Genomic DNA, 24,373 nt, shown 5'->3' with positions numbered 1-24,373 from the left:
GAAAAAGAGACGTAAGATAACTTTCAATGGTCTTTTGCGATCAAGCCGACTGCGGGAGTAGCAGAAGACGATAAATGCTCGATAGGTCGTATCGTTTTTTTTTTCTCTTTCGCTCGCGATCATTTCGAACGGGAACGATTATTACCTGTCGGGACCGCACTCGAGATCAATCGGCAATTAAGCGAAACAACTGGATGAAAACTCGGCATAAAAATATCCCCCGTCCAAAGGACAATCGCGACAAATTCCATAAACGACTTGAATATCAAAGGTCACATGGATACTAAAACCAACGATGACTAAAGACGAAGTAAAAAAGATTCCGCGTAAATCGTAGATGCGCGTGCTGTTCGAGACCCTTTGACAGGCTTATTATCGTTCAACCTTTACGATCGATGCCGTTAAATATCACAACCGTGATACGTATGAGAACAATTAACGCTTCGTTCAAAATTGTTTAATGTATCGTCGATAGATTCCCCGAACGTTTCGTTTTCGTCGATTCTTCTCGGTAGCAGAGATCCTCGACCGATTTTACCATATCTTTCTCGATGTGCAAAAACACAAGGATTTCTTTTTGAAGGAAAGGATGAATCGGGGAGTTTAAGCGACGAGATTAGGATGCATTCGCACGCATTCATACGCATTCACGCAACTGCAACAGAAGAAAACATTTTCAGAGATTAATAACAAGAGAGGCTACGTTTTTTTTTTTTAACAAAACGACAATAATAAAAAGCGCAGTAATAACGGCAGGAATAATAATACGTTTGGAGCGTAGTGTGCTTTATTATAATAATAATATTAGTAATGACGATAATGCGGGTTTCTCCCACGGTTCCTCGCCGTGCGAAGAACCCACATACAAAATATGAGTTAGTTTATTTTGATTGCTTAAACGGAATTAATTAATTATACCACATAATAATAATAATAATAATATATACGTAATACGTAAGTACTAGATTTCTCTTATTTTTAAAATATGTGTCCGCGTACACGTGTCCGTGCGTATGTAACGTATATATATATGTACGAGATACACATCGCGAGCAAAATATTTGCTCGGGGAACGACGCTGTATCATCGCGATGCAATTTCGCGTGGCCGCATAGTTTACATACGAGCGGACAGCAGCGTCGTCGTCCCGTTTGGGACGACGAGTCTCGAGAGGGATGCTTCGGTCTCACCCTTCGAGGCATTTTCGGTAGCGGCGGCGAGTTGCATCTCGGCGGAAATATAGCCCGACGCCGAAAGATAATATTCCGGCGACATACATATTCGCGCGAATAATATTCGCATGCTTTATGTCGCGCGCGTCATCGGCTCGCGATTTGACATTTGTCCTGACGTGCGCGGCGGCGCTTGACAGCGCGCGCGCTGTCACTTTCGTCGCGATCGGGAATCGGGATCATCGATTGTGAACGCGTCAACGACTGTCACACGCGTCGTGCGTAAATGAATTGTTCGTAATCACTTTGTTATCTCCTGTTTCGCATTCGCGTCGCGGATCCGTTTCGTGAGACTCGACAAATCGAGCTGGGGTAACGTATGATGGAGCGTCACAACTGTCGTGGGAAATTATACGCGATCGGACAGTACGCTTCGTCGCGAGATTTGTCAAGTTGATACATTCTTGTGAGAATTTTCTACGAGACATTGTCGATGTAATTGCGAGTGAAATTCTGTTTGTTACAATCATCCTTCTGTTCTCGCTGAAAGCCGTTTTCTCGTTTTTATTCGCGTGACAAAAATCAATTGCATCCCACGGTTGACAAGTATATATCTGTCGTTCGTCCGTTCGCATCAAACTTATTAAAATAGAAAGTCGTTGCAGCGCGCATCAACATACTTGTCTGGTCATTAATCTGTTAGATTTTATATATATAAGACGGTATAAGAAATACTTCATATTATTTCTCCAATCTCTCTCTTTTCATGAACATATGTATACGTTTATCGCAAAGAGAAACACTTCCCTCAGGATCGCGTCACAATAATCACGACAATTCGCAGATTTGTAATATATAGAAATATATCTACATTATTAACCCTTTCGGAATCAATGTTGGTCCGAATGGGACATGATAATGTACAGTTGAATGATTAACTTGCTCGAGCAAGTGAGGATAATTTTATAAAGGAACAATTTTACACGGAAAATTTATAAATATTATATATATGTTTGAGAGAGAATACGCGCTATATTTATATATATTATAAATTACGTAAAATGAAAAGCACGCTTTATGCAATATGAAGCAAAGTCGAAAGGGTCAACATTACAGAAGTGATATTACACAACGAGGAATTATATTGATATTATCGTAATCACCTAAAAAAAAAAGGAATCTATCCAAAAATCCGCGGATCACATTCATCCCCTTAACGCAGCTGTTGATCAGTAATACATGCGCGAATACACTCGAGGTTCGTAATACGTTATTAATTACAACTTCGAGACATTCACGGCCGCAATACGCTTCGGTAATTTCGCGCAATCAGTGAATGCGCTGATTACACCGGCAGCGCTGGTAATGGAACTAATGTAGTTAACGTGGCCGCTCTCGACGATCCGCGTGCGTACAACGCATTACATTACTGCAACGAGAAAGAGACTCGCAGAGTTCAATTCGAATAAGCGAATATTCGAATTCGCGTAACGGCAGATCAGGACCGAGTAAAACTTTTAACGACGATAATGAGATATAAAGTATCGTAGTTTTTCTTTTATTTATTTTTTTTTTCATTCACGCTACTAGATTCGGCCGAGATTTAATTTCAGATAGAGCTCGGAGCCGCGATATCGGTTGTGTCGTCATTTTCTGGAACGTCATTTGAGAAGAGAGAATACTCCTCTTCTGCAACTTGCTGTCATTATGACACTGTGTGTCGAGGAGTGGTTCGAGTCGAGCACTCCTACACAAATGTCCTTTTTAATACTTTTCGTTAGATATTTTGCTTTCTCTTTCCGATCAATTATAATGACTCTGAAAATACTCGAATAGAAATTATGAAATATAAACGCATAGTAAGAATTTGTATTATTAATATCGAATTTTAATCGATAAAAATCGATTTAATTAAAAAAAGATTCTGTTCTGCGGAATGTGATTTACATAAATAGAAATTAAACGATACGAAATATTTTCCATTTCTTGCAATATGCAACTAAATTTTAGTGGAGTCGTATAAAATATTTTTTTATAAATCTCCATGTGTGTATATAATTAAAACATATATATTTTATCGATGCTTTGTCTTTACACACACGTCACATTTATGCTCCAATTTTTTTCAATCTACTATTGGCGAAAATCGTACAGAATGCGATATAGAACAACATCCTATTCAAGTCCGACGTTGACATCTTCAACATCATTATCATTATTTTTGCGCAACAGATTAAAAATTCGCATTAACGTAAATCGTTTGCACATCGTAAGAAACGCATCGTATATTATGTGTGCCACACATTTCCTCCCCTTCTATCATATTATCTAATAAGGTAAATGCGTGCGTGTTCTTTTATCTTCATGGTGCGTCGTTATGTCCTTGGAACAAAATTGATACCTTGTGCAAAGATTTATGCTCGTTGTCTTGTGCCCTGATCGCTAACCTTATCCAGAAAAGCAATTTTACTCGAAATGTGGGACGACCGTATGCAAAATATCGTGCTTACAATTATCTCGCAAGGTCGTTTGTAATACCCGAGAGAGAGAGAGAGAGAGAGGGAGAAAGAGAGAGATGTGTGTGTGTGTCTGTTTTTTTAGATAAGCAGGGTTTGCGTTCGAGTTAACTAGGAAGTTGGCGTGCTCTCCCGCGAAATCCCAAGCGTGTGTTTGTCGTGTTGTTCACATGTACGCGCCATTCCTTGACGTAATCATCCCTAAGTGGCACAATGAGTTTCGAAATAATAATAACGAAGCAACCAACGAATTAAGTTAGTTTTTAAATTTCGCAACTTGATCCAATCTCGATGTGAATGGAAAGAGATGTCTTTAAAAATCAATTGAATTTTTCTGTTCTTCTCCATCTGATAAAACATGAAAATATCAGGATAATAATCACGATATTAATAATTAGTATAGATAAAAATGTTGATAATTAATTATTTATGATAATTACTAATAAACACAAGAAATGAGAAATTTTAATAGAAAATTGATAGGAATCAGTCACATATGATGAAAAATTTCGTAATAAAGCGATTGTAAGTCTTGAATAAAGATAACTAGTTATATGTGATTTATCTCCAGTTAATAGTTTTATCCAGTTATAGAAATATCCATTTTTATATTTATTCTTAGCATCGGAAAATAGACGGTTTATAGCAAAAGCATACTCTGCGATTAATTTGGTCAAATACCCGCAATAATGCTACGCGATCGGTGTTGATTGCTTACGCACTTATCTATGTAATAGGAAAAGCTGTTTGGTTAAGCTGTTTAAATATATTATCGTGTGTGCAATTGAAGTACAAACTTTAAAGTACTTTGTAATAGAGTTCTTGCGTGCTTGATATGATGTGAAAATAGTAGCTCGGGCGATTAATGACATTGTACATGTACATACACAAGATAATTGTTAAGTAGTCGTAGATGGAAATATCGTATACGTAAATAGTTTCGATCGATGTAATCGACGTCATCAAATAGAGTTTCCAGTTTCTAATTAAAATCAGAAATATACACGAGACTATATCAGTCTCCAGGACAGTTTTGAATATCTTGCTCCATAAAATATTTCTCGCAATTTCTTTCCAAAAATCTAGACAACATAAAGCTTAAAATACATTTAAACTTGAATTTTGCCGCTAAATAATAATAAAAAATGTAACGATTAATTTTTTTTTATAAGATTGTTTCTTAAGATTAGAATCGTACAGTAAGATTTTTGTCGTAGACAGAGATAGATAAAAATTTATTTTACGATTGTATCATGAGAGTTGGTTAAAGTCAAGCATAAAACTTTCATTTATATTTTATGTTCTAAAAATTGAAGTATCGAATAATTTGGTGATGGGGATTTTCTTGAGATCGAATCTACAGTTATTAAGTCAATTTTAGACATCTATTGACAATCGGATAATTGTTCGCCTTAATAATAGTATCCTAAAATGGGATAAGATCGCATCGTTCGAGAAGAAAATTTGTGTCACAATGAAAGTTTTATTTCTACTTAATATGTCAAATCGATCGACTTTAAAATTTCATCTAATGTCTAAGAATGTAATTTACAACAAAGTTTAATATCTACGCGAATCCGTCAATTATTAATTACTTCCTTAGACACTACATACTTAGAAAATCTCCTTTTTATTGCGGTAATTGCAAAGTAATCCGTCACGTAACTCAGCGAGATCATCATTATGAGACATGATCTGGTTCTCTAGGACCTGCCTATGAGACATCAAGTATACATACTTTCTCGAACTATATTTTCAACTCGATTATTAATCGGCGAGAGCAACGATCGTGTTCTTTTCCGTATTTTCGTTGCTTCCTAAAATGCTTTTAAAATCGCAAACCGGTCAGAAAAATCTCAGCGAAGCATTTTCTCGCAGTTGCAACCACACAGACTACGAAATCGTTAGATAATCTAAACGACTTTTACAAATATATCGTGCCATCTTACACGAACGATCTGGTCCTAAGTGTTCTATAAGCTAAATACATTGGAAAGGTGCTTCGCAGGGAAAGTCACCCGCACAACGCGAATTTTCAAAGCGCTTACGAATCAAGGGCTGTAATTCCCCATCGGCAGTACATTCCCCACGAATAGTTTTTTTATCAGATATATATCTCGAATATTTCCTCAAGATGACCACGTTAAGATGACAATTCTGACATACGATCCTGAAAGGATTGGGACTCGCGATGAGCGAGATGAATGAATTTTTGCTCGAGAAAGATCTGCTCTCCTTCTGTGATTCTTTGCACAAAATCTCCAGTGTCAAACGAAATAGGTGGATACATGTCTATATCCATTATCCAGCGAAATGGAAAGATAATGCGAAATGCAACGCACTGTCCCCAGAGAAAATGTAATACAAAACGGAAGTGCATAATCAGAGATTTCTCCGTTTATTTAAAAATAATTGTATTTCGAGTATTTTGTAAAATAACATCAGATATTAAAAAATTCCATCCGTGCTCACCGTGATTTGAAAGAGGATTAATGCCAGAGAGCGCTAAATATACGAGAAATTTAATAGTAAAAATAGTAATAATTTGTAGAAATATAGATATATCCAAAGATTAAATATTTAAGATGTGATTGTACTCTACTTGTAACCCTTATCAACAGCAGCAGTCTGGAATTTAAAGTCAATTCTGCCCTCTAATATCCTCTACCTTGGAGCTTTCCTCGTTCCTTGGGAAACGCTTCTCGACAAAAGTGTCCGTAACGTGAAAGTGCGATAATGCAAAGTGCTGCGATTACCCGGGGGTGGGTCACAGTTATATTACGCGTCTTGGGCCGAATCGATTCGAGGCTGCTTTGTACGAATCACGGACTGTAGAGTTAGCTGAAACGCTTTACTTTCAACATTGCTGGTCTGTGTATCCGGTCAACTAAGTACGCGCGTGTCGACGGTAAGATCTCGCTAATTCTGCTTGAAACAACAATACGTTTATAGATAGTCGACCTACGTATGTATACGCGCGAAATGTCTCATTAATTAACACGCACCGATTAAACCGATGCGTTTGTCCAACGGGTGCAATAATAATTATGCGTGAGGTGAAACAGAGGAAGCTTGATAAAAGCTTGATATTCCAATGTTTATATTGGAATGATAATTAATGTCACGCACATTAGATAATTTAAAGTATGTACAGGTAGAATCGTCGGTGCTTTCGCAAAGTCAATTTAAATATTTTCATTGGAAATTAATCCGAAACACGAAGATGAAAGTAAATGAAAAAACTGAGATTACAACGTAAATTATTTCTATCTGACGTATGTATATTTTGTGTTGCGATAAAATCCCCGCCGCCTAATTGAAAACGATTATTAATAATAGTTTATCAATATTATCGTTTTCAGATAAAGCGATTTGATTAAATTTAGCGATAAAGCTACATCATACTTTACACACACACACACAAACTAGACGTATGTATGTACAAAATACTTTCCGTTAACGAGACAGTAACGGTAATCTTGCCTGAACTATTGACTTAGCCCTTCCGAAGGTTAATTCTGCGCGAGCGTAAAGCCCGAGGCAAGAAACATGACACCGGAACACGAATATCTCCTTCGTGGGTAAAGCTCCGGACGTCATAAGACCCGCCTTTCTCTCTTAGGATTAGCGTTCAGTCTAACACTACATCAGACGAATATTTAATACGATATGCGATAAGAGAGCGATGTCTAGAATAATGTACGGTAATTATTCTACGTTATTATGATGAAAATCCCCTTCTGATCGACAATCAGCTGCGAATTTTCGAAGAAAGAACAACTTGTATCACGGATACACGTTATGGCGCTAATAAATGTATGTCAAAAAATACACATTCACTATAAATGCATGCATAGTTTTGTAATTATTTAACTTTTTATTTATTATTAATCAATCAAAACTGAGCATCGTGATAAAAATTGATAGACACGAAGCGATATCATCTATACTATTTAAAATACAGGAAAATGGAGTTTGTAGTTAGTATATTTCATGAGATTCTATGAGATATATATTTATATAAATTTTTCTTATGTAAGGGACTGTCTCTTTATACGCGAGCCTGTCTTTTATTCATTACGTAATCAAAAAGCTTTAATACATGCACGAAAGGAAGTTATATCGCTTAAACAATCTTTCTTCCAAGACGGGATTAATTTTCAAGTTTGCAAAATTCGTCTGTTACAAAATATAATTGTTAAAGATTTGATAAAACAGTTTTAATTGAATAATAAACTATAAAACCACGACAATTTCAACAAAATTTGGAGTTGCTTGTCACAAAACTATATTAAAATTTAATAATCTTTCTCTCTCGCAAAAGTTTAATATTTATTTATTTAAAAATAAGTATTTCTTTTAAAAATATATTCGAGGTAAGTTTTTTGCGAAAATGTAGGTAACCCTGAAAGGATTAAAAACCATCGATTTAGAGAGTTAACAAATTGTTGCGATTTGAATAAATAATCGGGATGGAGAGAGCGAGATATTTTTCCATGTCGAATGAGATCGGAAATTGCAACATAGAGCAGACTCATCGATATTACAAGCGAGTGAAATCGAGATACGCAGCTACCCTGCCAAAGAAGAACTCGTTCCGTTTATGGCCGAAATTGATCCTTCGACAAATCAGATCGGCATCGACGTATCGATCTGGCAGTGCTGCCGATGTTTCTCAGGAGATTAAATTTATCGGCCAATGAGAAATCGCACTTAATTCTCGCGACACCGGAATACCTTCCATCTTGTCCGAATCGAAATTCTCTAATCACATCATTCAGCTACGAGATTGAATCTTGCCCTCTAAATAAAGTTAAAGAACTTGAAATTTGCCAAAATATATGGAAAAAATATATAGAAATATTGCTCCTCTCCTTTCGTTTTTTTTTCTTTTAAATATATAAATAAATAAATATAAATATAAATATAATGTATATATTAAAAATTATAAATATAAATATGTATAAATTAAAAGTTTCCCGAATTTAATATATTTCCTAAAATCGATCGGGAAAAATAAAATTATGCAATAGCCGAGTAGTCATTCAAACTAATGGCATAAGAGACGTATAATGATTTTTACAACTTCCATGGGAAACGTCCATCACGCGTCATATAGCGCGAAGCATTTCTGCCGATCGTAAATCGACGCGAAGGCGAATGCAAATTTACGATCGTCCTTGAGAAATGCATTCGAAGAATATTCCGGCATGCGAAAGTTGATCGTGCGGCGAAACGACGCACATGTCGCGTGTTAATAAAAATGATTACTTATTGTTAGATTACTAGAGTTTGTAGATACATTTCGCCAAGTACCGACGTAATAGAAGGGACGTAATAGAAGGGACGATAAGACGTATCGGGAAAATGTCTCGAAGAGATCGTGACGAGAGCGGATTAAACGGAGTGGAAGGCGTAGAAAAATATAAAATCGCATAGATTAGTAAGAGAATAGCGCGCAAAATGGCTCCATTTCGCTGTACTTTTATTTAATATATCGCGTAATCTTCTCACGTCGAATTGACTTTTACCTTCATTCGTCATTTCGCGGCGAGACGTAAGAAATTAGGATCAATCGTGGCGAGAACTCGTGACAGCGAGGATATTTATCAATGATGAACCGAATAATTGATTTTACCGACGCGTTAAAAGTGACGACCATTTACTTAACAATAGAATCATTTGCAACAAGAATGACAATCGTTAATTATATACGTCATCGCGGAACATCCCGAAATTGTCACGCGACTATATCTTGATTGATCCCGTAATAATATATACGCGTTCCGTCTCTCGGGCGTGCAAATCTACGGAAACCACAGAGGGAAATCTTAAGTAAGGAGGGTACGGGAGGGGGAGAGTCGACGGCTTAAATCGGTACTCGATCTTAACTCTCGCAATCTCTGCGCGTGAACAATTCGCTGGCGCGAAAACGCTATTAAATGTTGTGCGACGGAAATTGAGTTCCGGACACGCATACACGCACGATCGCATGCGTAGGTGCATAGTTATGTGCGTATACGTTTCCTATCGCGTGTATGTACGGGGTGACGGTTTTGTAAGAGGAGGATCCGCGCGTCGCCGAAGAAGGAAAGACAACCGAGACGACGGCTCCTCCATTAATGTGTAATGCACTTTAGGTCCGTTCGTTCTCTTAAGCTTTATAAAATTTTCCCGTTTATATACGTACGTCGACTCTTTCGTAAAAGGGAACTCTTATTATGTCGATTGTCAATGCTGCACTTTCTATTCGAGAGAGAAGAGTTGCGTGAATATTTTTTTGTTTTTTTTTTACTTTTTATTATTTTTTTTCTTACGAATCGAGTCTTGATTTAGCGATTAGCGATTAGGAATGTGTATCTTAGTGTAAGTCAATCATATTGCGTCTATCTTAGGTCTTGCGCATTGATGATGATTTCGCAATCTGAAATTATCATTATATTTTTTTATAAAATTTAATGATATCATAGATTGTCACATTTCTTTCATTTCAAAAATTTTCAGTGATCAATTTGCCTCTAAAAATATTGGACATTGACATTTTAACATAATTTCTTAATTTGTACATGACGTTGGAGAAATTTTTCAAAAGTGTCTCTCTCTCAAGTCAAGATTTCATTCAACCAAGTTTCAATTTCCGCGTATGAAATCTTGGACGTCGCCTCCAGATTCAAAGATAAAAATGAATAATGTTTCGAGAAAGAATTGTCCGCAGAGGTCTCATTTCTTTATCCGAAAAATCGAGTCCATCATCGCCAGTGAACAAGACCATATTTACTCGTACAGATTTACTACACACATAGAATATATATCAATATTATTAACACGTTTTAATATATATATAATTACGCGTACATGTATATATATATAGAAATATCGTGTTAACGGATATCTTCCTCTTTTTCTTCTTCGTTTAAAATTGACTTAATCGTGATAGTTGCGATTGAAGCACGTAGAGAGTAAAATCGCGAAGCGAAAAAGGGCCTTCGCCTCTTGCGCGTCATGGAAGGAGCCGAGATGTGATGGAAGGAGCCGAGATATGTACCTAGCCTAATATAAATATATACATGCACGAGAGCACGTGTTTTTTTAGTTGTCTCGACGACGTAGAAAGCGTTCTCCGATCTGCGTGCTCCCTCGATTTTCAATCGTCAAATCGCCAATCCCGCGCATTATTTTACCGAGTAAAAATAACGAGCGCGGATACATCCGTCCGTTAAATTGCTCAATTTTGCCTGTAGCACGAGGCCTACCACCCCACCGACGAAATCACTCGCGACGCGATTTCCGCAAAGAGAGTTTGTGCCGTTTTTTATCCTATCAAGCTATATATCTCTAATTTGTATCTACATAATTTATCTAGAGAGGGAAATCGATCGAGTCGGTGAATTCGATGAGGAGTACCGCGAGCGGAAGCAAAGAGACGAGAGAACGCAATCGCGCGGATCAGAGAGAGAAAGCGGCTTTTTTTTCTTTTTTTCCTAATAAAAACACACAATTGGTCGAATGCTATCACTAATAGACGCTAGTCTATCGTCTCCGTAGAGATGAGTACACACAATTCGAGCGATAGATATATATCTTCCTTTACGACCAGCACAGTCCGATTTAGAAGACGCGACGTATGAAAACGCGACGCTGTCTTACACGAGAGAGACCTTATCTACGTATCTCGCCGGCGGAGAATAAGCAAAGGATGCGATTCGCGTGTTTCCGCGAAAAGATCTTTACGTTGGAGCGACATATTAGTAACACATTGTGGTCCGCTTATCGTTGTTCTTTGATTAATACGATAGGGAGACGGAGGTCTATCTCTCTCTTTTAGCGCGTACTATTTCGCTTAAGTTAATGCAGTCACACCGAGTAAACCAATTAATTTTCATGTTAATTAATTCCGAGGCTACCGATTAATTTTCATAGAAACGATTCATTTTATTTGGTACTATCAGTTAGCATTAGTGTTATTAATCAATATTGGTACAACCTATCGATTGATTACATCGACTAACTTTAATAGGAGCGGTTAATTTTGATATTATTAATTTTAATACTACTACATCTCGGAGATTGGCATCATCCATTAAGTTTGATCTTAATTAAGCTGATATTCGTTAAGTATAGTATCGATAGATAACTTTTACTCGATGATGTCAAACGATATTTTTCCTACTCCATGAACTCTCTCCGCTATTCTTTTATTCCATATTTCTCCCCTATTAGTCTGCATTTATATATAAACTAATTACTGAATAACTACACAATGAACAATGATAGTGTGTGCAGTAATTTAAGAATTCCTAAATCATTGCACGCTCTTGACTAGCCTAAAGTACTTGATTCTCTTGATACTTTGCATTTGGAATAAACACTCGCCATTGTTTTTATTTTATAATTAAGATAATGTCTAATATATTTTATAGATGTACGAAATATTGTTTTGTATAAGTCGTGCAAAGAACGCAAAATATTTTTATATAACGTTATATTTTTAAATACATTGAGTTAATTCATCATTGCAGTTTTTTGACAAAAGAAATTTTTCGCAATATGCAAAGTAAAATCATTTTAATTTAAAATTATAATTAATCTCAATTATTTTTATATAATCTCCCTGTATAAACTTTTTAAAGACTTTAAATATATCTCCATCTTTTTTAATTTTAAGACATTTCTGTAAGATGTACAATCTGTGATGTTATCGTTTTAAGATATTCGTCATAATTCTATGTATATTAGTAAAGTCTCTGGATATACACACATATACACACATATATCTCGTTTCTTTACGAAACCCGTACAACGCAGTTCTCGAATGCACTTTATTCATCAAAGCACTGCAGTGGAGTCCACTTCAATTAATAAATTTAATCCGAATCAGCGTCACAAGCATTCCGTAGCTTATGACATCGTGATGCAAAATTTTTTAAAATTGCATTCGCTCATTTTGTTGATTGAGAAAGAGATTGCTTCTAATTTTTTTTATCTGTTATATAATAACCGCGAGTAAATGGCACTGAAGGATTAATTGGAATTTTAATTAAAATCCTTTTTCCTCTCATATATATATATATATATATATCTGCTCAGTCTCATTTGCAACGATTAATTTTAATAATATTCCCGATCGAAAAAAACCGACAAACTTCTACGCGTTTTATAATTTTACTTGTGTCGCGAGGAATTTTTATATCCAATATTCGATATATTATCCCGTTTACGATTATCAATTAATTCAATAATATTACCACAATAATTGCCCATCAATTTGACACATTTTACAAGATAATATATAAATAAATAAAATATTTTCTAATATTAATAAGGACACAGAAATTAGTGTATTTCGAAAGCTAATCTAGGATCACATACACACGATAAAGATTTCATAAATATGTTCAGATTTTGTAAAACAAGTTATAAATTATTATATCGAAATAATTCATATATTTTAATACGCAGTTGAAATGTAAAACTAAAAATATATGTTTCCGCAAAATTATTTCGAAAAAAAATTGGTACAAGTATTTCATCAGACAATTATCACTTGTAGATATCTCAACACACAATAGTTTATATTTGCAGTTTACAGAGAAAGCTAAGTTGTGTATTTTGATATTTTATAAAATCTTTTTCTCAAGCATTCCTCAATTACTTCGATTTTTACTCTAAAATTCTTTATAATTGTAGTCTATATTTAATAATAAAAACACGCACAATTAAAATCGGAAAATTAATATTTATTCTAATTATCTAGTCAATTTTATATATATTCGATCGTTAGTAGATTCAAGAACAAAAAGCTTGTGAATCAGTGCAACGGGTTTTTTTTTATCCTCTAGAAATCCGCACGGATCACAATGTGTTCCAAGCGCGACTTAAGCCGCTTAGTACGTGAGAATTTACCGCGCCACATGCAATGCTACATGGCAAAAAGAGTACTCGGAGTTGCCCGGTAGCTCGCCATGAATAGCGACAGCAATTATCGTTGGCATTTACACCCTCAAATCAAGTTTGTCCCTTATATCGCACAACAGCTGCTTGATCAATTCTCTTTAAAGCTCACGGCATATCGCTTGCACGTGTCGTTGCTGGTTTCCTTGTTCGATGGAAGCTTGTGACATGTGTTCTCTAACGTGACCCAGAGAATATGTCTCTCGCTGGACTTATTAATTAATATAAATACGAAAGTCTATATATTATTTAATATAGATAAAAATTACGATCTATTTTTTATTTTAATTTATTCTCGTACTTGTTTAATTTTAACCTTGAAGATGAATTATCACTGAGTCATCAATAATTCTGAATCTTCATAGACTTTTCTTGAAAAAAAAAAAGATCTTTAAACACATATGTCATTTTACTTTAATTGCAAAGTTTCAAAAAAATCTATGTGTGCACATGAAAGAATTCATCATTATATGAGTAATAGTGAAAAAAAAAGATTTTCTGATACCGCTCGTGGCTCGTGCAAACCACAAGACATATCTCAAAACTATCGGAAACAGGTAACGAGGCAATTACAAGCAATCTGCAACGTGCGTCCCAACATGCAGTGGAACATTTACAACGGTGTACACGATAGTTCGAGAGAATAAATTGATGACGTGAATTGAAACGTTACATGTATATATGTAGGTGTACCGCGGACTCAACTATTGCTTTCTTGGAACCAATCATGCCTAAATATGCATACAGCATACGTGCCGTTAATTCTGTGCATTATGAGAAAGCGTTTTCAAAAACTCTTCTTTAAAGAAGAATAGAAATCATGCGCATTCTGTAAGAGAGATTTTAGCTTGAGATATTTCCTTTTAGTTTTAAAGAGGCGACATTTCTTATGCAAATACTCGAATGTACTTGGAATTCAAGTAAATTCCGTTCAATTCGAAAATACTCTTCGGTGAGATAACTTACCTTGACTCGACGCGGGATAGAACAAATACCGTCTGTGCATTTTCATGCGAAGCATAACGTATGCGTCATCCGAGAAACGTCATACGGTTACGTTATGTATTCGATACAGATCTTTGTTCGTAAATCTTAAAATATATACACGCGCGAACTACATTAACCCCGGTGCACACTGTGTTTCTCGCGGGCACCATTATTTCAAATATATTCTACATAAAGATATACATATATATGTGTGTATGTACGAGAAAGGAAAATAGAAGAAAGAAATCGAAGAGCCTTCGATCCGGTGAAAAGCGTCGGAAACATTTGTGAGCGTCGACGAGCACGCTGTCGATTGGATTAAGACGGCCATTATCAGATTGATCCTCTTTATATCGATTGACGCGATAAGTAGACTTGACATTTTTTGCTTTCCGCGTCATAATTACGATGTAATGTAAAGATTACGTAACATTCCGTATGTAATAATGATTAAAGTCGTATCGTATTTTTATTATACCATACGCGTAGAAAATATGTCAATCATTATTACACGAGAATCGATTTCATCAAATGTCAGTTAACTTTGACCGCAGGCTGATTTAGCTCCTTGTCCCTTTTTAATTCTCTAAAAAAAGACAGAGAATCGATAAAGATTAGATTAAAATCAACCGAGATGCTACATCTAGACGATTATGGTTTGTTCGTATCTTTATAACGGCAATTACACGTGCTCTATACGACTTTCTCACGATAATCAGGATACATGTCGGAAAATCTAGTACACATGTGTAAGTAATTTCGGGAGGAACAATAGCGAGACGAAATAGCGAAGCGCAACGGCGAAGAATAGTTTAAAATCGCGTAGTTTGTACGGAAAGTTTGGCCGTCCGGAAATTGACTCCCCCTTTTATCGCCTTATAAAACTTCTCCCCCCAAGTTTCGTGGCATTTGCTTAATCCACACCGCGTGTTTCGCAGAAATCCAGCGGATTTCGCGGCAACGCGCGGTACACATGAACCGTACTGGATACTAGACCACATCCGTTGCACGTAATAACTGCCGTATCCAGTATCGATTGCAGCCTAGGATGACGCGCGTGCTGGTCGACGATGCAACCGACGTAGGGCTCTCTCGACATCGGGCCGCACCGATATAAAATTAACGTATCTTCTCTTAAGCGATATTGCTCCCCCCGTCCCCTCTATCTAATTACCTCGACGTTTACCTCGTAATTCGCGCAATTCGTTGTGTTGCCACCTCGCGCGGCGAACGGTCAGGACGACAGGGCCCGTATCGGCGCAACAACACGTCGATCTTACGTCGACCTACGATCGATCCGTGCAGAGGCCTGAAAAAGTGGGACGTGCGTGCGATCGCACGTCGCGATTCTCTCGCGACACGCACACGCAAGTGTCTCTCGCATTCGTCTCTTAAATTCTACGACGGGCGACTTGGCGACGAGCGGATCTTCGCTTTCTCACTCACTTGTCTGATTCACGCGAAATTCTCCGTTCCTGGTCCATCGTGATGCGAGAAGATCGCCTCGGGCGATTTCAAACCGACTGCACCGACTTTGGTTAGTCCTGATCCTGATTCATCCTCTGATGCGCTATTTTTTCTTCATTTTATTTGAAGAAGTTTATTTAAAAGTATAATCGAACGCTACGAGAAAGAGAGAGAGAGAGAGAGAAAGAGAGAGAGAGAGAGAGAAAGAGAGTAAATTGATGCGACTCTTACAGCGTAATCTGATGAACGGGACTTTGCGGAGCATTGGAATCTTGTGAAATGGAGTAGAATGGAATGAAATGAAGATTAATGGTGGCCATCAAACAAATAACTTACACGAGATTCAAATCACAGTTTGGCTTTGAGCTGTTCAAATATATGAATAGGATTAGAAAAACAAGCGCCGTGCAATGATTCAACGGAGGATTCACGAGACTCAAATCGGATTAAATCGTATAGTTGGTTTGGAAATTATTCAAATACATTTGAGATATCTCTATCCTACGCTTTATGTGCGTACATAAAAATTTGCTCCGTTTTATATATAAATGACACTATAGAGAGAGAAGATCGAGTGCTTGTGTAAATACTTGCAAACATCTGTCTGTAACAATCCAACAATCCAATTTGAAGCGAATTAATGTATGATGCGCTTGAATTATTTACACTAATTCTCTATTACAACGAGACTAAAGCGCTCGCGAAAACAATAGACATCTAGTAAGATCCACCGCGAGATCTGACCAACTTCTGGGAGCTATTGATAAATCCGGAGTGAAATTAGAATCGCGATATTAATACCTCTACAGTCACTTCTGTGCGAAATTGTACGGAACTACGAAAGTCCTTATGTCTCCTGAAGCGCATCAGAGGATTAATTTATGCTCTCCATCTGTATTATTAGACGGGAGTATAGTTTCGTCGGAAAGAGACGACGAATCCCGCACGTCTAGGATCGGTTAAGCCAAATTGTCGGTGCAAGCACGAGCTTTGAAAGCCACCGGCGATCCTCCGTGACGACCAACGTTGTCACTTTCCTCTCTCGAGAGAACTGAACATTCCAACACTCTCACCCCTGCCCCCTGATTAATTCCATCCGGTCCGAGGAAATTCCTGAATTCGCACGATGAACCAGCGTGTGAGTGCAGGATTCACCCTACTTGTCGACGATGAGTTCGCAAAATGGACAGCAGGGCTTTCACAAAATGCTAATTAGATCCCTCGTCGTCACCAGTGACGTCGTTCTCCGTTCTCCGTGTGTTCGCGAGGCTATCTTTTCCTAGGACCAATTATCACCATCGTATTACTGTCGTCCGAACGAAGATCTGCGCGTACAGCGTGCCATCCCCTTGAAAACTTTTCCCTTTTTCAAATTCGAGCAAGACTCGATTCGACTCGTTGTCCCTCCTTTTCGTTCATCGATCATCCTCGGTCATTTTCCTCGATCACTATCTTGCCATCTTATCACGGCTCGTGTCCTTCCATCGGACACGAGCGACGGGACTTGTTGTCGAATCGCCATAATAATATAGCGTATACGTCATAATTAATTGGAAATTTTCTCGGTATTTTATTCGGTACGTGTACGTGTTTAACGTATGCAACGATGGCGCGTGTGTATGCGAGTGTCGACTTTGGTGGTGGCTTATTGTTGACGTTCCGTTGTCGTTGAATTTTGGGAGAGTCATGAGAACTAGTGGTAGTGGTGTGTATCCTCGTTTACGATCGCGCGTCGGCGACTCCGGAAATAAGGCGACGTCGGGATTAAGGGGCGAGCATCTTCGACAGCTCCTCGTCCTGGAGGCAGCCCTTCAGGAATTCGTCTTGCGTCAGCTGCCCGTCGTTGTTCTCGTCCATCTTTGCGAATATGTTCTTCGCCCTCTCCTCCGCGCTGTCCGCCGGTCTATTGCTCGAACACGCGCCGAGCATGTCGTATATCGCCTGGGAACAGAAGGATAATACTTTGTTTCTCTCTACGTGATACTCGGACTCACGTAGGATCAAACGTATATGAATGTATGAACGTGTCTCTGTCGCATTTTTCTGAAAACCATTTCACATATTTTGACATATTTATAAAATACAACTATTAAAAGACAATTTTATACCAATATTTTGGGAAAACGCTCAATTTTCTATTTTCTCCATGATTTTAACGTAACGGTTTTTCAATTTTGCTTTCCATTCACAAAATGATATTTTCGTTTGAAGCCATTGCTACATTTTTTATCATAATTCCGCCCGATGAAATATTAATTTAATATAATAAAATAAATTCATGTAAAAGCGCTTTATATCTTTTATAATGAATTACAAACATTGGATATTAAACTTGTGTATGGTGCTTCCTTTAAAAATATAATCAGATATTTCTCATCGACTTCCGTAATTAAGTTGATGAATAAAAGAGATTACCTTCTTATATAATATAAAATAATATGAGTTACATACAACAAATGATTTAAGTACAATCAGGCAGGCGTTTTATATCGATTTTAATCTTTTTATAATGCAGAATGTATACAAAAAATTCACGTTCACTTGAATGCAATAATGATATCTAGTTTTATATTTTAAAAAAATATGATTTTTTATTGAAAAAATGCGGAGAAAAATTTTAGTCAAGGTTGTGCGTTACATAAATGAGTCATAAATCACGAAAGCCATTCCTGTCACGGTTTTTTAAACGGAAGTCTATCTTAAATTCATCACGAGAAGATCGAAGGTTACGTAACTCAGACCACATCCTTATAAAAAAAGAACAGTTGATCTGATTAATGATTCAACGAGCATAGTTTTGTTATATCTCGTAAAAATATAAGTTAAGCGCGTCGACTATTCATTACCTTGGCAATTTTTTATTATATAACAACATGTTATTATTTCTTTTAATAAAAGTTTGGAGAACAATTACTCAACAACAGTATAACGATTATTTCGAAATAACGTATAATTTTTTTATATAGTCGCTTTTAAATAAAAATTCAAACTTTAAAATTTTTTTAAATCTTGTTTATCTTGTAGAGAAAATTATCAATCAATTGAAAATTATCAATCTAATTTAAATAAATTTCATTAAAAGAGACTCAATTATTGCTAAGCATAAAAAAAATTTCCACTTATATCATCCAATCCTCGTAAACTCGTAAACTCATTATTATGAAATAAATAATGCATTTTTACAGCCGATCGAGAATAACTAATAAGTTTAAAATTAACTTATGCTCAGGATATACTTTATCTTCCTAAGGCATGTGATATTCATGGTTGAGTAAAACTTGATAATTTGTGTATCGCCCAAAAAATATAATTTATCACCTAATCGATACTTTGAATCACTAAAGCACACACCCCAGTGATTTTTTATTTACAATCTCTTCTATCTTTCCAATTAATCTACTGTAAATCGCTCGGACAGAGATAAACGCGCGGAATTTATTATTTTTCATCCAACTACGTGAGGTAAAGCAAATTAATTTTATCTTGAACATACTAAACCAGCTGGAGACGATTATTTAAACAAAGTTAATCCTCTTTCGTGTCTGTCCACATAGTGTACGTATATCCAGAGAATTAAATCAATTTTAATTACAATTTTATAACAAACCATATGCGAGATTAATTTGTAGGAAAACATAATAGGAAATTCAAACGTGTTGTCGCGACGTAAATTTTAAATATAAATTAGCAATGTTTCATATAAATGATAATATTGTGAATACGATCAAACTATATATTCTGTTATAAGCTGTCATGTTGTCTTCGTTTCGAAAATTATTTTTTTTGCTTAGAGATTATATAAAATATCATCTTTTCATAACTTGTGTCTACTTCACTCTCAATCCTGCGAGCTACATATGAATGAATCTGTCAAAGTACAATTGTTTACTCACGAATATTCCGTTTCACAATTTAACGCGTCTAAAGTCTGAAGTAACATTTTTGAAACAATGAACTTGCTTGTAGAGATATCAATAACAGCCACTGTTATTCCCAGAGTTTCAACAATAGAGTGAAGAGTCAATTGAGTTACAGAAACGCGTTTCACGACATAAATGTTCACGGATTTAAGTGTTAAATACACGAAGGCATTGAGTTTCGTCAAACATTCCGTCGTTAATTTTCATTGCGCGCGGAAAACTTCCGGTTGCCGGAATTCCCGTGGTAACGGCGTTCCGGAAGTTCCAAACTTCTAATAGCATCGAGATGAGTATCCGAACGGACGCGGGTAAAGCAGCTCGACTAGCTTTTTTAACGATGACGATAACGTATCTCAAAGCGTTGAAAGAATCTTTCTATTATCGCCTGGGAAAAAACTTTTTGTCGATAATTAAAACGCTTTAATTCTCTCAAGATGTAATTTTCTTATTATTTAAAATTTAAAATATTGTTTTATTTAGACGCGAGATGATTGCATCGATTTTTATTATAAAATGAAAAGACGGATATACGTGTATGAGTGTGTTCTGTAGAAAATTAAGAATATTTTTGAAGCATTTTTCTTTTATAACTTTTAAAGAATCATGTAATGTAATATAAACAAATATATATGTATATTAATTAAAAATAATATTGATGTTTATCCGATATTAAAAATTTGACAATATATCATTTTAATATCGTATTGAGTAAGGATTTTTAACACATTGATGAGAAAACCGACCGTTACCAATATCGCTTTTATTACGTAATTTTTGTCAAATATTTTATTCCGTTTCTTGAATAAGCTTATAAATTATAGTTGTATTATTACATAATAGGAGCAAAATTTTTTAATATACAAACACGTTTGCCTAAAGTAAAAAAGTGCATTAAAATGTAGAGCCAAATATAGTTATGTAATATCTTTTTATAAGATAAATTTTAATAATATTCTTTTATAAGACTTCTCGTTGTATCTTATCACGATTTTCCGCATTCTGCTGCACATAAGCCTCTCTCGTTTCTTCATTTATCTAGATTCACGCTCGCGATAATATTAATCTCTCTGCCATGATTTTATCTTTATGTCTTACTTATTGTGCATCATAATTTCAAGTTTCTTATATTAAATAAGAAGGCGAGTGAATCGGCTAGATTTTTGTCAAATTTTGATATTCTTTATTTTATTTTTACCACGATTAAAATTCTACTGTAATACGTTAAAATATTTTTTGTTGACACTTATGTAATTGAGATGAAATAAATGTTAGTTGAACTTTAAAAATTTTAAAAACATTTTACACGATTGACTTGTTTCGTTGTGCGTTCCTCAATCTTTCGATATTCATATTTTTTTGCGTTATATTTATTTTATTTCGCTGAAAAATAAGCAGCATCGCGAATATTGAAATCAACAAATTTGCGTGGTTTAAATATTAAAGATCGATTATTCATTCATGCACAAAGAATGTGAATCGCAATCTTTTACGAAAATTCAATATGCAAGGTTGCATGAAAAAATTCCCTTGTTCGTTATATCATCGCGAGCATACAAACTTTAATTACTTATTTAAAAATGAAACGCGGCAGGTGTATTTAACGAGGCTTCGCTTCAGGCATTTCTGAGAAATGCACGATGTCAAGTGGAATAACCGCGCGACTACGTCGACATCTGTTCTCGTGAGGAGGTTCATGAAATATTAGCGCCGGTATACGCTGCATATGCTGCATACGCTACTCATGAGTGCACATAAGAAGTCTGCAGGGATGCACCCCCGGAGTGATCGGGGAAAAACAGCGTTGATTTATAGTCCTTCCTAGTTTGCAGGTGCGCGTTAATTAACCATCGTAAATCGACTTGTTCGACTGTGAATTCAGGATTCAGTATTTCCTGAATATACTCGCGCGATCTCGTTTCATTAGCGAGTAACGAGAGAAAATTAATTCCATTGAGATTCATAGCGCAACGAATTCGTATCGTGTCGCGTATGTTTTTTTATGCGTGCGTTATAAATTTTTTTATTAAAGAAATGTAAAGTATAAACCGTGGAGGCACGATAGAGGCAAAAAATCATGTCGCATACATGAATATATTATACATGAATATTATATCGAATGGCTCATTCTCTTCATTGATTAATCGTGCCGGCAGTACTGACGTCAAGTGATAAAAAAAAAAAAAGAAAAAAGAATCTGTATTCCATCGAAATAGTCGCGATCGAGTGCAACCAAGTGGAGATAAATCGAAGCGCATGCATTATACATGAGGCGCAGTACCTGGACGATCTTCGTCATTTCTTGCATATCGATAACGCCGTTACCGTCAACGTCGTACATACGGAACGCCCATTTCAGTTTTTCTTCCGGTGTACCGCTGGACGTCACGTCGATCGCCAATAGGAATTCCTGCAACAAAAGCCGATGGTATCCTATATCAGTAACGGTGCAATATCGAAACTTTTATTTACCCGCTGCAAAGAGGCATTTCTCTTTTGTGCGAAAATCTATATTTTTCAACGTATATTTATAACACGCGTTGAAAAGGGGAGAGTCGTAATTCAAGAACCTCTATCGAAACCCCGAGAAATAATCCTCCGTTTGGAATGCGATAAAATTTTTCAACACGCAATAAAATCGGCTAAAATAATCTTGACAAGAGAATCGAGAGAATTCACGTGAAAATTAAATTATGTATTTCGAATAAGTAACTATTACATTTGAGGACAGAAAAGAGCGCGCGTTGAAAAGGGGAGAGTCGTAATTCAAGAACCTCTACCGAAACCCCGAGAAATAATCCTCCTTTGGAATGCGATAAAATTTTTCAACACGCGATAAAATCGGTTAAAATAATCTTGACAAGAGAACCGAGAGAATCCACGTGAAAATAAATTATATATTTTGAATAAGTAACTAATCTCCAGGCAGAAAAGAGCGTGCGATGAACATCTCTTTGTTACGTCCGACAATCTCGTACATTGAATGTTCTAATTTTATCACAGCGGCATTTGAAGACGGATCTTGATTACTTTGACAAATCATTCTATAAATTTTAAGCAGTAAAAACGACCATAATCGTTTCAACTGTCTCGTCAACAATCCCGTCTTCGAATCTTCTAAAGATACGCTATCAATCATCTCGCGTCATCGGCGGATACATCGTGTAGAAGTTATGGCTCTTTTTACGAGCCTCGGCTTCTCCGGCGCCCATTTACCGGATGAAATCGCGTAAGCGTAAAAGCTCGCGGTCGTGATTCGGCGGCACAATGGCGGTAGTAATCGCGCGTCGAGCGAATTTGTACCCTCGGGTACCCTCGCCTCAAGCCGATACCTTTCGAGTCGTTAAAGAGTAGTAGCGTTCCAGGCGGAACTAGGTCACCTGCCGCCCGAGGTAGACAAACGAGACGAGGGCTTTGCAGAATGGGGAATATAGCGGACGATGGAAGGTAAGAGCTGGGCTCTTTGCTCTTCTTGACCTCTCAAATGTCGCCACTTCTCGTATTGACTTCACCGAAAAGGAAAAGGAAAGAGAGAGAAAGATGCACCGAGCTCTCCTCCTTTTTGACTAGCCTTAGGCTCGTACGTATTTTAGGTGCAGCTTACCTGCCAAGCTCGCGAAAGAGCCCGAGAAGAGCTCTGATATTACGAGAGGAACGGCGACTCGTGCCGAGGAAAGAAAACATCTTTGTGATGCCATTAACCGGCCTTAGGGACATTACATTCATGAGAATAAATGCAACGCGAATGTTTGAGGGTGAGGCCAAGTGGTTTCTCTAGGAGTGAGGATTTTCCGAATGAGAATTTCTCGAATGGATGTTTAAAACGTCCGTGTTAATTGCATATATTTCATAATTTTTAATATATCTTAATATTAAATTTTTCTTCTCTCGATTAAAAATCTTAAAATTATCTTATAATTTTAAGATTTTTAATCAAGAGAATTGATCATAATTTTAGTAATTAGTATAATTAATATTTCCATATAAATTTTATGATATTTTAAGCTCTTTTTTTTAATATAATAAAAATATTTTACTTAGAAATTATTTTGTTTATTTCAGTATAATTTATACATTTGATGATAAGAAAAATTGTACTCCACAATCACCAATATGTTATTTAAAATATAAAAATATTAATATATATGTTTGATAATATAATATTTTAGAAACTATAACGTTAAATATAATTTCTTATAAATTATTTGTTTGCGATCGAAATTTCTCAAAGTGCTCCCTTTAGGATTGTTTAGATTGTTTAACTTAATAATTCATATCTTTTAAAAATTGATATCAGATAACAATTTCTGCATTTATAGAATCATGTATACGATATGATTAATTCAGGCAAATATATAGAGGT

General features: G+C 36.1%; 2 protein-coding genes across 9 annotated transcripts in view; both read right to left on the bottom strand.

Annotated features, from left to right (window-relative positions):
- Window positions 1-24,373, bottom strand: part of Nca (neurocalcin homolog) — a 149,922-nt gene that overhangs the window by 10,418 nt on the left and 115,131 nt on the right. The window lies entirely within an intron of this gene.
- Window positions 9,026-24,373, bottom strand: part of LOC145971776 (neuronal calcium sensor 2) — a 130,339-nt gene continuing 114,991 nt past the window's right edge. For all 8 annotated transcript variants that reach the window (XM_083099815.1, XM_083099813.1, XM_083099810.1 and 5 more), the window contains 2 exons: window positions 22,292-22,420; window positions 9,026-18,034 (listed from right to left, as the gene is read on the bottom strand). In XM_083099815.1, coding sequence (XP_082955941.1) covers window positions 17,858-18,034; window positions 22,292-22,420 — 306 coding nt within the window. In that variant the 3' untranslated portion in view covers window positions 9,026-17,857. The remainder of the gene's footprint in view (window positions 18,035-22,291; window positions 22,421-24,373) is intronic.

Source organism: Camponotus vicinus, unplaced genomic scaffold (genome assembly GCF_025532165.1).
Source record: "Camponotus vicinus isolate PSW18456_S1 unplaced genomic scaffold, iyCamVici1.0 SCAF_5, whole genome shotgun sequence".
Lineage (NCBI taxonomy): Eukaryota > Metazoa > Arthropoda > Insecta > Hymenoptera > Formicidae > Camponotus > Camponotus vicinus.
The sequence above is the reverse complement of the archived record's forward strand: the minus strand, read 5'-3'. Positions and strand labels throughout refer to the sequence as shown.